This window comes from Cannabis sativa, chromosome 1, assembly GCF_029168945.1.
Source record: "Cannabis sativa cultivar Pink pepper isolate KNU-18-1 chromosome 1, ASM2916894v1, whole genome shotgun sequence".
Lineage (NCBI taxonomy): Eukaryota > Viridiplantae > Streptophyta > Magnoliopsida > Rosales > Cannabaceae > Cannabis > Cannabis sativa.
In genome coordinates this window covers 45,330,065-45,347,507 of record NC_083601.1, presented here as the reverse complement: position 1 = coordinate 45,347,507, position 17,443 = coordinate 45,330,065, and the positions used below count along the sequence as shown (strand labels likewise).

The following is a 17,443-nucleotide window of genomic DNA, read 5'->3' as shown; positions in this document are numbered from 1 at the left end:
CCATTAGGGTGATCCATACCATACAAAACACTTACAAACTACTTATCATGCGAGGTTAAACGGTGCGAAATTGCTAATGAATGTTCCTCCATTAGGGAGGATTACTCACTAAAACAAACGCGGTGTAAAACCCACAATGGAGATCGAATGTCTTAATAATAATCAAGCTCATTATTTAAAACGAGTTGTATTTTCTTTGATTCTCTTTATTTATTCTATTTATTTTAAAAATATATTTATTTAATTAAAATTTTCAATTTAGAATGAAAAATTCTAAATATAAATTTTAATTTAATATTTATAAATTTTACTTAGATGGTTATGAAAATAACATGAATTATTTCCATTTTAGTAATAATTTTCCTATTTAATTAAATATATAAGAAAAATTTCAAATATTTAAGTATGATGATGAAAATCAACTTAAATATTAATTTTCTATTTAATTAAATACACTAGAAAAATACTTCAAGCAAAAATATCATCTATCTAGATTTTTCTTTGACTAATTAATTCAATTTCTAATAATATACTTTAATTCAATTTATTTTAAATTAATCAATAAATGAAAAAATCATTGATTTAAGTTGATCCAAGAATTAATTAAAATAAATAATTAATTTACAACTTAATCTATTTTTCAAGATAAAATTCGAAATTCTAGCATTTAAGAAATGCAATTTCGAAAATTGATTAATAAAATAAAGAAAAAAAATATATTTTGAAAATTATTTAAATTTAGTTGAAAAATTAAATTTCAACTAAAAATAATTTTCTATTTAATTAAATGTCATGAAAAAGAAATATTTAAGTATGATGATTAAATCAACTTAGATATTTAATTTTCAAATTAATTAAATGTATTAAATTCAAGAAATAAATAATTAAGTGTAGAGAATACTTAATTATTAATTTCTAGTTTAATACTAGGAAAAATATACTTAAAATAAATTGTACCAAAATTAATTAAATAATTAATTTCACAATTTATAATATTTTCCTTTTTAATATTAGAAATAATAAGTAGTCTAGAAATAACTATCTAGAAAATATCTTATTTGACTAAGTATCTTTTCCACAAAATTTGAAAAAATATCTAATTTAAGTTGTACTAGAAAAAATCTAGAACCTAAATATTTTTCAAATTTAAATTTAATTAAATATCAAAAATTAAGTTGTAACCACTTAATTTGAAAATATTCCATTTTAAGTTAATATTCGAAAAGATATTAACTTAAAAAATATCTAAAGAATCTTAATAACCAATGCCTAAAATTCCTCAACTTAATTTTGAAATTTTGAATTCAAAAGATATTCAGATTTAAGTTGGTTAGTTGAAGATAACTAAATATCAACTTAAATAGGAATATTTAATGAAAAATTTAAATTAAGTTCCAGAAAGAATCTAGATGGTTATAATTCTATATTTAATTAAATACAAGAAAATACATATAGTTTAGCTTAGAATATAAAATTCCCTAAACTATATTTTTCTTAAATTAATTTCAAAATAAATGAAATTAATTATGTTGCTAATCAATTTTAATTAGGTTAAACTAGTGTAATTAACCTAGTACAGTCATTCAAATCAGGCAAATGGGCCTTCACAATTGGGGTGGTTTGTGTGAGGGGGTGCTGGGTTCAGTATGTCGTACCCACTTCTATGGCTCCCAACTCTCACACAAGGCCCAAAAGAGAGGAATTTAACCTTAATAAGAACAACTGTTATTAATTGAATAGGCCCAAAAACTAAATGGGCCTAAATAAATTCTATCAAAAACTATGATAATTTATTTTAGCAACATTAACCTATATGCATCTATAATAAAATTAAACACATAGGCTCACACAGGCACACTTTGGATGGATCCTATCATGTTGCTAGGTCATACACAGATGAAAGAAGATTGTAAATTATACCTGTTACAAATTATTATCTTGACTAAGGGAGCCATCAGATCATTAGATCTGGCAAAAAGTAACCATGGCTATTTGCAATCAAGTAATAATAGGTTTTAAAAACTTACAAACAAACTAAAACACATACTCCTGCAACAGGGTTAGCTGGATAGTTGGATGTAGGATTTATTTAATTCTAAATTAAATTATTAATTTCGAAAATAATTAATTAAATAATAAAAAAAAATTCGAAAAATTCGAAATTTTTAAAAAAATTTAATTTAAAATTAAACCTACAATTTTTGAAAAATTAGGTTTCAACCAACCTAAATATCATTTCAAAAATTTGCTAACTACTTTTAAATTTTAAATGTTATTTTATAAATAAAAATTAAATAAAAAATTAGAAAAGATAAATAAATATCTTTTTCAAATTTTAAATGTAATTTAAATAAATAAAATAACAAAATTTAAAAAATTAGCAAAATATCTTACATCTATTTAAAATTACATGATTATAAATATCTTATTTTAAATTTAAATAAGGTCAAAATATCTAAAAAGATTTAAAAAAAATCTTAAAAGATAAGATATTATTAAAAAAATATCTTAAAAGATAAGATATTTTTAAAATATCTTAAAAGATATTATAAATATCTTATAAAATCTGACCTTAAATTTAAAAAAAATATAATCAAATTTAAAAATAAGATAGATTTTTAAGCAAAAAGATAAATACTAATTCTATTCAAATTCAAATTACACTAATATCTTGAATTAAATTAAAAAAAAATTTAAAATTAATTCAAAATGATAATTAGAATTGAATTAGGAATAGTAATAGTATATATACAAAACAATACAAAAAATTGGAAGCTAATTCCATGAAAAAGTATGAAAAATTGAAGAAAAAAGGAAAAATTCGAAACTGTACGGACAGTTCTGCGATCCCAGGAAACTATCAGCACAGCCTCGATTTTGTCAAATCTTCAAAAAATCATAACTAATTCAAATAAAATCCAAATTGAGTTCTGTAAAAGGCTAACTTGCTTAATTTTTTTCATACTATCCAATAAAAATAATTCCAGAGATAAAATCGCAATTATTTTTCACGAAAATTTCACAAACATCAATCAATCATTAAATAACACTCAATACAACATGATACCATCCAAAGAACATACAAACAATCGTTTTAAAGTCCAAATTTCTTGCAAGTAAATCAATTACCATGGCTCTGAGGCCAGTTGTTGGAAATTATTTTACCAGGATCTTAGATCTACTCACAAGTATGTTTATTAACATCCTAAATAAGAACTTTCTAAAACGATAAATTAAACACATATAAAGTTAAGAAACCTTACATTGGGTGCAGCGGAATAATATGACTCCTTCCGTTCAGATATCTAGCCCTTGATTCCTTTCTGTAGCAGAGCATTATCAATATCTGAACCTGGATCTCTTTCTCTGAATCTTTGATGCTGAAACTCCTTTGCTGATGATCTTTCTTCACGATCTTCCTCACTATGATTGAGGTATCACTTGATGTGTGTGGGCACTACTCATACACTAAGGATTTCGAAATTATCAAGGAAGAAGAGAGAGAGTGGTTAGCTAAAGATAGGGAGAGAGAAGGCTCAGTTTTTTCTGAATCAGAAGTGTAGAAATTTAAGTGTAAATTTCCTGAAGCCTTCACTATCTATTTATAGCATTCCACTAGGGTTAGGTTTGAATTATTTGGCATTAAAATAATGAAAAAATCAGTTTAAATTTCCTACAAAAGTGGCTGGCCCTACACTTAGTGGATTGGGCCTTGCTTTTTGCAATTTTGCAATTTTAACACCTTTTGTATCTGATTTTCTCAAAAATACCGATTTCCTAATTCAACCATTTAAATGCCAATTCTAACTATTTAATAACTATAAATAATTATTAAATAATATTGTCATTTATCATATTTATTAATTGAACCATACAAAGTATCATAATTAACAAATATGCCCCTATAAACTCTTTCTTTACAATTTCGCCCTTACTTAGTGAAAAATTCACAAATAGACATAGTCTAATTTGAGAATTATAATTGATTAATCAAAACCAATTACATGAGTCTTACAAGCAATATTATCTCAACTAGTGGGGGGACCATGGGTCTATATAGCCGAGCTTCCAATAAGTAGATCAAGAATTTAGCACTAAAATTCACTAACTTATTAATTCTTCGTTGAATCCACGCATAGAACTTAGAATTGCACTCTCAGTATATAGAATGCTCTATATGTTCCACCATATAGACACATCATTAGTTATCCATTGTTATAATCCTAATGTGATCAATGATCCTCTATATGAATGATCTACACCTTTGTAAAGGGATTAAATTACCGTTACACCCTACAATGTATTTATTCCTTAAAACACTTGACCCCGTATAAATGATATTTCGGCTTATGTGAAATGAGTACTCCACCATTTATGTTCGTTTGGTCAAGCTCGAAGGAGATCATCCTTTGCTTACTATTCGCCGGATAAGCTATAGATTCCATGTTTATGCTAGCGCTCCCACTCAATTGCACTACCGTGTTCCCAAAATGTACGTATCACCCTGACCTAAAAGTAGGCTTAACTAACAAATCAAAGAACACGAATAGCCTTTCAAGATTGAGCCTAATCATAACAGGATTAAGAACATTTGATCTAGGATCAACTAGGCGATATTGACTTGAATAGATATTACGGTAAGTTTAATAAATCTAAGTCAAAGTTCAATATCGGTCCCTTCCGATGCATACTCCATGCATCCAACCTGAGCTTTACTTTAACCAATGCTCTGGAAAGAACATAGCACTTCTCCAAATGCAAGTAAACTCGTTGTAGATTATCATATCGGCAAAACCCTATGTCCGATAAATCTAGGAAACTTTATTCACATAGTCATGTTTACTTTCCAATGTGTTGACGGCACAATAAACGGGATCAAGTATGTGAAAAGGGTTTCGTATGAATTTATACATTATGTACATATAATCATGAAATAAATCATGTGAACCATGCAACATTAAATGTTATTTACGATCTATATTAATAAGTAAATCTGATTATATTGAAATGAGTTTTATTTAGGGCATAAAACCCAACAAACTCCCACTTGCACTAATATAAAACAAAAAGTGCGTTTCAAATAATCTCAACACCTCGATATACAAATCAAGTGTAGTAGTAGTAAACTCCTCGTAATAGGATCTGAAAGGTTGAATTAAACACAACCTTTTCTCCACCATTACTCTTCCTTAATCACAAAATCATTGATAATGTGAAATTCCTCTCTATATGTCTACTCTCTTGGGATACTGGATTCTATATCTTTGGCAACTACTTTTGGTTAATCAGGAAATTAACACTAGTAGTTTAAGGCAATTTGGAATGGTGCCAAAGATGTATAGAACTTTCCTTAGACTGAATAAGTACCTTTCCTGCAGCTTTAACATTCGGTCTCTCTGGTAGACCTAGAGACTTCGTATAGGTTTTTAGACTTCTCCAAAATCACTATTCCACCCCGGAGTAACCACCATCTTATCGTAAAGATTTACTAGCACAAAGGCAAATTTTGAAATCTGATATGGTGTAGTCTAAGAGTTTTAAACACACCCTTATAGACTATCATATAGTTCCTCTTCTTAATCTTAGGATTTACTTGATTGTCTTCCAATGTTCTTCTCCTGGATTAATCTGATACCTACTCATTACTCCCACTCAACAGCAGGTGTCTGGTCTAAGGCATACAAAAGCATATCTAAGACCTCTCACTGTTGATATAAGAAATTCTTTCATGGCTTTATCTTTTCTGGAATAGTTGAGACTTTTCCTTAGATAAATAAAATCTATACCTAAGAAGTTGTGAAGCTTCTATAGATTGCCATTAGAAAGAAAATGCTTCAGCATCTTACTAAAGTAAGTTGCTTGCATTAGAGTAAGTAATTACCAGGTATACCACAAGCCATAGGTTTAGATAAACTCAAACCTATAATACTAGGAACAGGAAGTTTTGTTAAGTCCATTGAATAGACTTATAAACGAAAATTTCCTTTTATGTCCTTGTAATAGAAAACTTAAGGTTACTCCATGTGAATGGATTAAACCATAGTTCTATTGGCTTTCTTCTTAGTTTCTTGTCCTAACAATCCATTACTTGTTTAAACTCACAATGGATTTTAATCACTAGTGTCTCCCAAGTCATAAGAAGGTGAGTTCCTAGAAACTCTCCCACTACGACAAGGTACTGTGAATTATGTCTAAGAAAAACTAAATGGTATTTATCTCTTCGGTTGTGACAAGACAACAGAGGCAGTGAGATCATCATATGTCAAATAAGATGATAGAACACTTTTGGAATCAAGAAATATATCTCCTGTATTTGCTACTTGTTTTTCAGACTTAGTCATTTTCTTAGAAAAGTAGTATTTGTTTCTAGCAAAAAAAAAAAAAAAATTCTAGTTTCAAGAAGAAAAAATGTAATATGATATTTTGTTTTTAGGTTATTATCCACTAGTCAGTGCTACTTTTCTATTTGGTTGGAAATTTTTTCTTTCACCATTAAATTTATTTTATTCTAATGTTATATTTATCATTAGTGTGATAAATGATTTTTATTTTTTCATTTTTTATCTTAATGTTATTTTTTTTCTTTGGTTTGTCTTCTTCCAATACTCATGAGTTTTAGAAAGAGAGCAGGAGACAACTCTAACTTGTTTTTGAATAGCATATAACTTTCTTCAACAGTTGAACATAACTATATATATTTTTAGATCAAATGCTGACAGAAAGATTTCAAAAATAAGTTTTTTATTATCAAATATTAGGCATATTTTATTTTAATATTTTTTTTAATAATATCATAATTATTTGGTGTGCTAATATATTTTCTTTACCTTTACATTTTGTATGTAGTTTTTGATCAAATTAAAAAAATAAAAAATAAACAAATAATTATTAACCCCTCACAAACGTTTAACTTGCAAGTTATAGACTTTAGGCATCTAATACTTTTTATTAATATTTTCATAATTATTTAATTAAAAAACGTTTGTGGAGGATAAAGACACACATAATATAATACATATATATCAGTGATGATTTTTTTACATATAAAAAAAATTTGTCAAAGCATATCCCATTGCTGATAATTCACGAAAAGAGGGTGGTAGTGGTTAGGGCATATGGGATAAAAAAAAATAAAGAAATAGAACGAAAACGATCGATGGAAGGTGATGAAGTGACATGCATTAAAGTTATAATTACATTAATTAATTGCCTCACTACTAAAATTGCTTTTATTTCTCTTATTAATGTTTCCCTTTTAGTATACATATATATAGAGCCCATGCATATATATATCATACAAGAAAAACAGTAGTTGACCATTTTTTTCATTTTAAGATATGGGATTTCATCATAGGCTTCAAAATGTTGTATTATTGGTCTTGGAGATCATACTACTTCTAATATCAATATCATCATTGCCCTTCATATTATGTGATGATCTTATTATCAGCAATATTAATTCTCCATTACCCCCTAATTTTCTGTTTGGCACTGCTTCTTCTGCTTACCAGGTTTCTCCTTTTTCTGGTTAATATACAAATAAAGTATATATATATATATACAATATATATGTGTGCACTTAATATATATATATTTATTTGACTCTTGATTGTAGTATGAAGGCGCTTACTTAACCGATGGTAAAGGGTTAAATAATTGGGATGTTTATACACACATACCAGGTAAAAAAATCAACTGCATATTATTTTTATGACAAGAAATTAGATTAATTAATATTGTTTATCATGACTAATATAATGTATTCATATAAATAATATTGCAGGTAACATAATCGATGGAAGCAATGGTGATATAGCCGTGGACCATTATCATCGTTATCTGGTATGTATACTATGTAGAAAAGCTTTTAGATATATATATACACGTATAACGTTCACTTCTACAACCGTTAAATAAAATATTGAGCACTACTGGTATTTATCACTTTCTATAAGTGATGCCTAGTTAGAGATATTTTCTTATTTTGACTCTGAGAGTCTGCTAGGTATTACCTTTTAGCAATTATTATTTTTTTTTTTGAAAAAGCTGCATAAATATATTAAACAATAGAAAAGTTTAAATTTCACGGTTATTACATAAAATGTTATCAGGTATATATGAGGGATTAACCATACCAGTAACATTATAAGCGAGAGCCCACTTAGTCACGTTATGGATCGCAAAATTACACATTTTAGAAATAAAAGAAAAATTACAGGTGCAAAACAAATTAAAGAGTTGTTTACATTGTAGTACATAGTTAGTAATACTCCAAAGGGAACATGTTTCCTTTAAAGCGTTGATAATCGCTTTTGAGTGTCACTCTCTGTTAACACAAAATGATGTTTCTAGTAGACTGCTGATTCCATAGTAACATACACGCCGCAGCTTTCCTAATGAGAGAATCTGAGAAATTGAGCATGTTGGTAGCTATCCACAAAAACAACTCCTGGTGGTCCCTAGCCAAAGCCACCACCCATATTATATCACAACCAATTTCAACATTACAGTTCATTTTGAACCAATCCTCCGGGAGAGAGACCAAATAGGAGATAGAATCGGTGTAGGGAACAAGTAGGAAACATAAATATAGACTATAGTTAAGTTGACTAAAGGGTTTTTAGTTATGGAAAAGGTAAAATAAAGAACAAATTAAAAATGAACTCACTGTACTCGACCGTAATAATTGGGGTCTTTCTAGCTGTCGCCACTATTGTGATTTGCTGTGATTTGCCACTAATTAATAAATTAAAACATATGTGAGCCATCCATGATCACTCCTACTATGAAATATATGTTATGTTTTTTGAGGTTGAAAGAATTAATTATGAAATAGATGTGTTTATGAGGTAGGTCACCAGCCCTAATATTTAAATTATTTAAAAAATATATATTGAGAAACTTCAAATCTCACAGCATTAATAGAGAAAAAGAAATTCGTGGCACTTGTGCTAATAGTGAACACTCTTTCTTATCTTCTCTCCATAAATATTATTTTATGACTCGATCTGTCCTCACTTAGTAACAAGCACTAATATAGGCATCTCTGATTCTATTAGAGTTGGCCTTATATTCATACACAAATATATAGTGTCACTTTTTTACGATTATACATAATTTGCGTTATTTTTATCTATAATTTAGTACCTTTTGATGTTCAAAATAGGAAGATGTAAAAATTATGTCGTCCCTTGGAGTTAACAGCTATCGATTCTCCATTTCATGGACCAGAATCTTGCCTAGTATGTTTTTTTTTCTTCTTCTTTTAATTTCTATATATACGTAGTACCGTACCACTTTATTGAATAGCATGCTCATTTTATTATATATTGATTTTGAAAACGATGTCCATTTTGTGATTACAGAAGGAATATATGGTGGTGTCAATCCAGAAGGAGTTAACTTTTACAACAACCTAATCGATGCTCTACTACTTAAAGGTATGTATCTTCTCATTGTATTATATATGTACCAAATCTTATTATGTTATGGTTAAATGATTACCACCAAATGTGAAAGAAAAAAAATATTGTACTCACAGGAATTGAGCCATTTGTAACATTGACACATTATGATATTCCCCAAGAGCTTGAGGATAGATATGGAGGTTGGCTTAGTCCAAAATCACAGTAAGAATCTCACTCATTTTCATTACTATACACACGAATTAATGAATCAATTACCACATATGATATGCATGGTCTGATAATTTACAATGTCCAGAAATGATTTCGCCTACTTTGCTGAGACATGTTTCAAACACTTTGGCAATCGGGTTAAGTATTGGGCAACTTTTAATGAGCCAAACGTCCAAGCTATATGGGGTTACCGCTTAGGTACATTTCCACCATGTCGATGCTCAAGCCACTTTGGAAACTGTTCAAATGGAGATTCAGAGAGAGAGCCCTTTATAGCAGCACATAACATGATCTTATCCCATGCAACCGCTGTTCATGTTTACAGGACCAAATACCAGGTAACCAACTGATCATGCACAAGTTTTGGGAAGGTGAAGTTCTCACAGCATATAATATAATGTATTCTTGGGATTTTACAGAAAGAACAGAGAGGTAGTATTGGGATTGTCTTGCAAGCAATGTGGTATGAAGCTTTGACCAACTCCATGGCAGACAAGGCAGCAGCTGAAAGAGCTCATTCCTTCACATTGAACTGGTTAGCTTATCTATTTCTTGATAAGAATAGTAAGCAAAAGAATAGTAAACCAAAGTTAAGTTTGCTGCAGGTTTCTGGACCCAATCATATATGGTAAATATCCAGCTGAGATGGAAGACATTGTGGGATCTGTCTTGCCTAAATTTTCAAGTGATGACAAGGAGAAACTGAATATGGCATTGGATTTTATAGGCATCAATCACTACAGCACTTACTATGTCCAGGACTGTATCGATTCATCTTGTGAACCTGGATTTGGTGTCTCCTGGACTGAAGGTCTGTACCGGCAAAGTTCAGAAAGAAATGGAGTCCCCATTGGAGAATCTGTGCCTGTATGTAAAAATATTGATCTTATAGCAATATTATTCCTACAAGTTTACCAATTAACCTTAAAGTCTCTGAACAAGAAAATGTAACTTCCTTTGATTGTGCAGGCTGCAGTTGATTGGATGAATGTCTACCCACAAGGAATGGAGAAAATTGTTACTTATGTAATGAAAAGATACAATAACACACCAATGTTCATTACAGAAAATGGTAAGCATAGACTTGAACATGGAAGATATATGTACTCATCTTCAGTTCAGGGAGATAATTCTGATGAGAATTATTGTGGCTCTTGTAGGTTATGGTTTCGTTGACAATCTTGATAACAATACCAAAGAATCTCTACATGATGACTACAGAGTGAAATATATGGCTGACTATTTAGATGCTCTGTTGAAAGCAGTGAGGTAGCCACTGTTAACTGCAATTATTTCTGTTCTTGAGTCAGTGTTAATGGATTTTAATGACATGTTTTCTCTGTATTTAGAAATGGAGCAGATGTGAGAGGCTACTTCGCCTGGTCTTTGCTCGATAATTTTGAGTGGAAATATGGATATACAGTAAGGTTTGGACTTCACCATGTAGATTATGCCACTCTGAAGAGAAGCAAAAAACTATCAGCAACTTGGTACAAGAAATTCATTAAAAAGCAAAAGGGAAAATCCATAATACCACAACATGATGGAAAAGGCTTCCAATACTAAGGAATTCACATCTTTCTTCCAACTTTTTTTATATCATGGAGAGAAGTATTAGAAAATTTCATTACATATTTGTTTGTATAAATGAAATGACTATGCAGTTTATCCTATATGAAAGTCACTCTATGTTTGATTTTCCAGTATTACAAGAAGTAACATAGTTCTCCAGCTTACAGGGCTTGCTAATCTCGTAAATGAAATATGATGATAGCTCAAAGAATAACTTGCTAGCAAATGAATAAGCTACATAAAGATGAGAATATGCGATCAGATGATGGCATACAAATTGATCAACTTTAGCATAAGAAGTTACCAGACCTTGCAGTCAATCCTTATCCTCTGTTTTAACCTTCTTAACATCTCCACCACGGGATTCCAGCCTCGTACATATGTTTCCCATCATCCCAAGATATCTGACATGCTTGAAGACCAATACCAACACTAGGTTCCTTTCCATGTTGTGCAATCCACTCTGTAATATCCGTTTCTTTTATATCCTCGATTGACCGATTTTTCCTATGCTTTCCAAATGGGTTCACTCCTGGACTGGTTATCTCCGCAAGTGCAGCTGGCATGTATGCTGAATCACCTAATATTGGTGCCCCACAGGCCGTTAACTGTGCTCGAATCTGCATCAGAAAAATTATCATTTCCAAGGCAAACTCATAAGTCTTGTCCAACAAACAGTAATACATACAGTCCTGTGAGTGAGATAATAATTCCTACACCTCGTTTTTTTTTTTCAGTTTTCTTGCAAACTCCTACACCCTGGACAAGATCAAGTCTTCAAAATGTTTAGATTTCAGAATTTACTATAGTATCATCCACAATACAATAGCAACTGATAAAAAATTAACCTGATAGTTTTGTTTGATATACCATATGAAAAGAAACATATTTAAAGGATGATAATATTTGGAACTGCCCCATGATCACCATCATGCAAACTAGTGAAGGCAACTCAAGAGTTAATATTTTGCCAGGATCTTTCAGAAAATGGACTCGCCTACTCAAAGTGAACATTGAATATTAAAGGAGGAAAAAGCAAATAAAAGTCTGTTTCTAACCTGATGAGTCTTTCCAGTCAAAAGGTTGATTTTACATTCATATGCATAATCTTTTGAAGGCCAATAACAATCTTCAACGCAATATTTCTCCTTTATGGCACTACTTGGCCAGGGAACCTTTCTGCATTCTATTATCTCAAGTTTACACATGTGCCACCCTTCAATTTTCTCTGCAAACAACAGAGATTGATTTTTTTAAGTTTAAATATGTAACCAGTGATAAAAATATTGCAACTTTTCCGCACATTTCTTTCCAGAGAAAATATCCTAGAGACTGTAACTACCACATTACACTAGAAACAAATTAACTAATCTGCAATGAAAATAATTGGAAAGTAATAAAAAATTAAGTCATTTTCTCCATTTAACACAATATCCATCCTTGCTGTTCAGTAAATAAGGCCTAGTTAAAAGAAAGTTTCTAATCATCCATTATCAATAAGATATGATTACCTTCTGAGACAAGTCTTGGAGCCATGTTAATTGGACGCATGTAGTGAGTAATTATTCCAACTGGTAAAGGAGCAGCAGCAAGAGCAAGATAAAGCTTCTTGACCGTTTTCTCCTGATATTCACATAAAACAAATTCCTTATGAAGCAATTGGCCTTGAGACAAATGGTCCAAGTTACTTAAATGACTATGTACCCATATACACCTGTAACATGTAATTATGAGCTTTTTATTTCTGCATTGCATTCATTGCAATATTGGTCACTTCTGACTGAGTTAATGTTGTATGCCCTCTCTACAAGGGAAAAACTGCAAGAAATAAAACCATATTCACTTACTCTGATTTTTCCATGAAAAACTGAGCAATACTCTTTGGTCCTAGCTAACACAACACTGCAAGAGAATTAAAATAGGCATTATTTCCACACCTTCAATTATCTTGACACACCAACCAAGAAAAATACATCACATGACAGCAACTTCAATATGAATTATACCATCATTCCGTAAAATTATCAATCTGGTGTAAGTCCCTAATGGGTTTAAATAAGATCAATTATCTTAAAACATCATCCAAGAAGAAACAGATCACATCACAACAACTTAAATAAGAGTTACCATCCTTCTGTACAATTGTCAATCTGGTGTGTAGTCCTTAATGGGCTTGTTAATCCCAAGGCACGAGTTGCAAAGGTTGCACAAGTTTCCTCAATGTTGTCAGTGGTTCCTCCTACCTGACCCAAAGTGCATAGTATCATTCAGTGTAAATAACACGAACAACAATAACAAAGTTCATCAAGGTTCAAGTTATAATCAACAAATTCAGAAATATTTATATATATACACACACACAACCCCAGCTAAAAACTCGTTGTACATTCAAAACAGAAACCAAAATCTTGTTACTGCTACATAAATTCACAGCAAACACAGCATCTTAATTTAAGTATCTGCCAACCAACTTTTCTTTCCTTTTTTCAATTATAGCCACTTACAAAGATGCATAAATACATACAGCAATATTATTTATCCAAGAGAGCTTTTATGTCACATCAACATAATACAAAAGTTATGGAATTGTTACATACTGATGTACCAGCAGGTTTGTCCAAAACAACGTAAGAATCAGCCACAGCTATAATTCTTGATTTCCAGTCAATTTCATAGCACCTGGTCAACAAGAAGAGTGGAGCTTAGTAAAAAATGAATGGATTCAAAATCCATCAAATCTTGTGTTCTACCTTGGAGAACGCTTTGGATGCACGTGTACGCGCAAGTATGTTCCAGTTTCAACAAACTGGTCTACATGTGTTATCCGGAAAGTTTTCTGAGCTTCTCGTACGGTTTTACCTTTGATGGAAGTTCTATTTACCAAAGCTGAAGGTGCTGTGTATTGCTTGAATAACTTTACTTGCTCTGGTGTTGCAGTTGGAGGAGGCCTTGGACATACCAGGGCATAAAATACAGCTCCAAAATGGATGAGATCTGCAACAAACCTTCAAACCATAAAAATGTTTTTTTACTAATTACTCAAACTTCTTATAACAGAAATTAATTCTTAAGCATTGACAAAAATACAACATGACTAAACAGGAACACTTACAAAGGAGGAAGATCCAGAGCTTTACATATATAATCCTGAACACGTCCCCCTTCACTAACAACCAAATGTTCAACTCTTGGAGGTAAATTGTGCGAGGGACAAGGTAGCAAGCGATCATATTTTGGGTAGCTGATTTGAATTTAAAGCTTTAATGTTAGCAAAGCAAAAATCATATGACAAAAACTATACATTAATTAGCTAGAAGAATCCATCTAATATGTGTGATAATCATAGCTCCACTGTGCATTGTAACTACGAATGGTACCTTAGACAATGGTGATAAATGTATGATCTTTAACGTGAAAAGGAGCAATGTTGAAGCATTGAAATACACACTGAACAAATATGGAAAATTGGAGAATCCCATTGAAAAATAAAAGTTCAAACTTTCAAAATTAAACGTTGTAAAGCTTTTCGTCAGCTACATATTCATTAACGTTAACTTCCAACGAACCCAAACAATAAATAAAACAAACAAACAAAGAGCCAAAAACTGAGAGAACGAGAATATATATAGAATTCCATTTTCTATTGGTGAAAAACACTTAAAGTTGGAAAATTTAAGGTACCCATTTGCAGAAGAATCGGTATTGAGATCGGCAACATCTGTTTTCGTAGCTTCACATGAAAATGCTCTTTTATTTGGAGTCGGAGTCGGAGTCCGGGGACACCAAGGTACCGGAAGAAGATTGTTAGAGTAATCAACAAGAGAGATATGAGTGAGACCCAAGGTACGAACGAGGAGAGCAGGGGAGCTTAGACTACGGCAACCGTTGGCGAAGATTGAAGCGAAACTCATTGACCCCATATTCATATTTGGCGGAGGCTTAGAGAACAATGAACACTCTTTCCTGAGGGGTTTAACCAAGAATTTGGATTGGGTTCGGTTGCAAATTGAATCAACGTGATTTGATCACAGCCGTTCGATGCGAGAGCCACAATATCAACGACATGTCGTTCTCTAGTCAAACTTAACATAAAAATAAACTAAATGATTTTTCTACAATTGAATGATTCTACTATTTTTGATGCATAAATATATTTTATTTTAAGATGTAAGAAAAAATTATTCCAAAAATAATACTAAACCTACCCTAATAAATTAACTAAGAAAAATGCTAGTTTTGGATTAATCGTAACTTTAGCATAGTTTAGCATAGTTCAAAGTGATTACAATCTAAATTTCAAAAAATAAAAAATAATGTTATCAAGTTGGTGAAAATTCTTTTGGACAGTTAAAATTCCACTTAAATTTTGCGCTTTGCATGGAAAGGGTTCCACGTGAAATAATATTGCCAATTATGAGGGATGGAGCTATGTTTTACTTAGTCCTTCAAATATTATTAATTTTTAATTTTTTAGTTGTAATTTTATAATTTTTTCTATTTTTTTTTTTAGTCTTGTCTTTTTGACATGGTTGTTTGTTCGTTGACAGTGTTTTGGTTTTGATCACTTTGTTCTGTCGTGTTAGTCTCAAGTTTATTTTAGTTGGTCACAATGGATCAAGGGGATACAGTGGAGAGGATGGCTGCTGCGTTTTCGATTGACGATGAGGATGAGGAAGGACTGATCTTTGACAATGTTGCTGTGGATTCCTCGGAAATAGACGATAGATGGCTTTTGGTGGGAACGTTTTTAACAAATCGTGCCATCGATTTTCAGGCAATGCAAAATAAAATTGCCACTCTATGGCAACCAGGAAGGGGACTTTATGTGAAGGAATTAGAGCCGAATTTATTTTTGTTTCAATTTTACCATGAAGTGGACATTGAAAGGGTTATTGAAGGAAGCCCATGGACGTTTGATAGAGCGCCATTAATTTTTGAGAGGGTGAAACAAGGGGAAAATCCGAGGCAGGTAGTGTTATCACACCTTGAATTGTGGGTTCAAATACACAACATGGTGACTGGTTTTATGTCGGAAAGAATCATTCAAGGGATTGGTAACTATATTGGAAGGTTTGTCAAGTCCGATCCGAATAATTTTCTGGGTGTTTGGAGGGATTACCTTCGCATTCGAGTCAAGATACGTGTGGACAAGCCATTAAAAAAGAAGAAAAAACTGGAGATACAAGGGGGGCCGGTTTGTCATGTCTCTTTCAAGTATGAGGATTTGCCAACTTTTTGTTACATTTGTGGTATCCTCGGCCACACCGAGAGGTTTTGTGAGAGGTTGTTTGATACGCCCAGAGATCAAATAGTCAAAAGCTATGATGAGGAGTTGCGGGCGGTTCCTAGACGACGACGTTATGCTGATGGATCGAAGTGGTTGAAGTCGGGTCTGGCTATGAAAACTGGTATCCCGGCGGCAAGGGCCTTTACCAGTAACAGTTCAGGCGGTGGTTCGTCTCAGGGGACAAGAGGAGCCGATCATCATCAAATCCCAATCGCTAGAAATCCGGGTGACTCTTTATTACCCAATAATCATGCCAATTTTGATAAAAATCTTTATGGGGAGTTAAGAGATGCACGACATTTAGGGAAAGAAAAATCCCTTGAAATAAGGGAATTGAATGGGGAAGAAAGTGAGTTGGCGCCAGGGGAAAATAATTCAAATGAAGGGCTGACTTTTATTGATAATAAAAGGAGGAGAATGGGCTTGGTTGATGGTAGTGGGCTGGTGAATGAAGAGGAAATAGAGGTAACTAATAAAGCCCATGAAGACATTATTTTTACTGAAATGGATGTTGTGTGTGATAGTGGAAAAGTGGCAGTGGGCTCTTCGGGTAGTCCAAAAAACTTTGTTGGGGCGGGCCTTGGTTTCCAAGCCCGCCAATCATTATGAATGTTTTAAGCTGGAATTGCCGGGGGCTTGGGAACCAACGGACTGTTCAATTCCTAAGAGAAATTGTTTCTCAAAAGAGACCTCATTTTATTTTTCTGTGTGAAATAAAATGTCAAAAATCTAAAGTGGTTAGTTTAGCTAATCTTTTGGGTTTTGAAGGAGTCTTTTCTGTTGACTCTATTGGGTTGTCGGGTGGAGTTGCTTTTTTATGGAAGAATAAAGATGATGGCATGTTGTTGGGCTATAACAAAAATCATATTGATTTGGTTATTCATTCAACTCAGTTTGGTAATTGGCGACTTACGGGGGTTTATGGAGAACCAATCCGAAGTAGAAG

The 17,443-nt window shown here is 31.9% G+C and overlaps 3 protein-coding genes across 4 annotated transcripts; 2 read left to right on the top strand and 1 right to left on the bottom strand.

The window, feature by feature from the left end:
- Positions 1–7,218: 7,218 nt before the first annotated feature.
- On the top strand, positions 7,219–11,344 carry LOC115707797 (beta-glucosidase 46). Its single transcript, XM_030635867.2, has 12 exons — positions 7,219–7,511; positions 7,616–7,682; positions 7,784–7,842; positions 9,167–9,242; positions 9,366–9,440; positions 9,542–9,629; positions 9,724–9,976; positions 10,058–10,173; positions 10,244–10,505; positions 10,608–10,710; positions 10,799–10,907; positions 10,988–11,344. The coding sequence occupies exons 1-12, from the start codon at positions 7,338–7,340 to the stop codon at positions 11,202–11,204; spliced, it is 1,599 nt and encodes a 532-aa protein (XP_030491727.2). The 5' UTR covers positions 7,219–7,337; the 3' UTR covers positions 11,205–11,344.
- LOC115707798 (RNA pseudouridine synthase 6, chloroplastic) lies at positions 10,645–15,197 on the bottom strand. 2 transcript variants are annotated; one of them, XM_030635869.2, is made up of 10 exons: positions 14,892–15,197; positions 14,323–14,451; positions 13,961–14,204; positions 13,808–13,889; positions 13,338–13,453; positions 13,058–13,112; positions 12,722–12,833; positions 12,269–12,438; positions 11,520–11,830; positions 10,645–11,096 (listed from the first exon to the last, which is right to left on the bottom strand). In XM_030635869.2, exons 1-9 carry the CDS (start codon positions 14,926–14,928, stop codon positions 11,555–11,557), a joined length of 1,221 nt encoding a protein of 406 aa, XP_030491729.2. In that variant the 5' UTR covers positions 14,929–15,197; the 3' UTR covers positions 10,645–11,096; positions 11,520–11,554. The 2 variants fall into 2 exon arrangements, with proteins under 2 accessions (XP_030491729.2, XP_030491728.1); XM_030635868.2 differs by having other exon boundaries at positions 13,961–14,215; positions 14,892–15,195.
- A 622-nt stretch (positions 15,198–15,819) lies between these two features.
- On the top strand, positions 15,820–17,106 carry LOC115717621 (uncharacterized). Its single transcript, XM_030646606.2, has one exon. The coding sequence runs from the start codon at positions 15,820–15,822 to the stop codon at positions 17,104–17,106; it is 1,287 nt and encodes a 428-aa protein (XP_030502466.2).
- Positions 17,107–17,443: the final 337 nt, after the last annotated feature.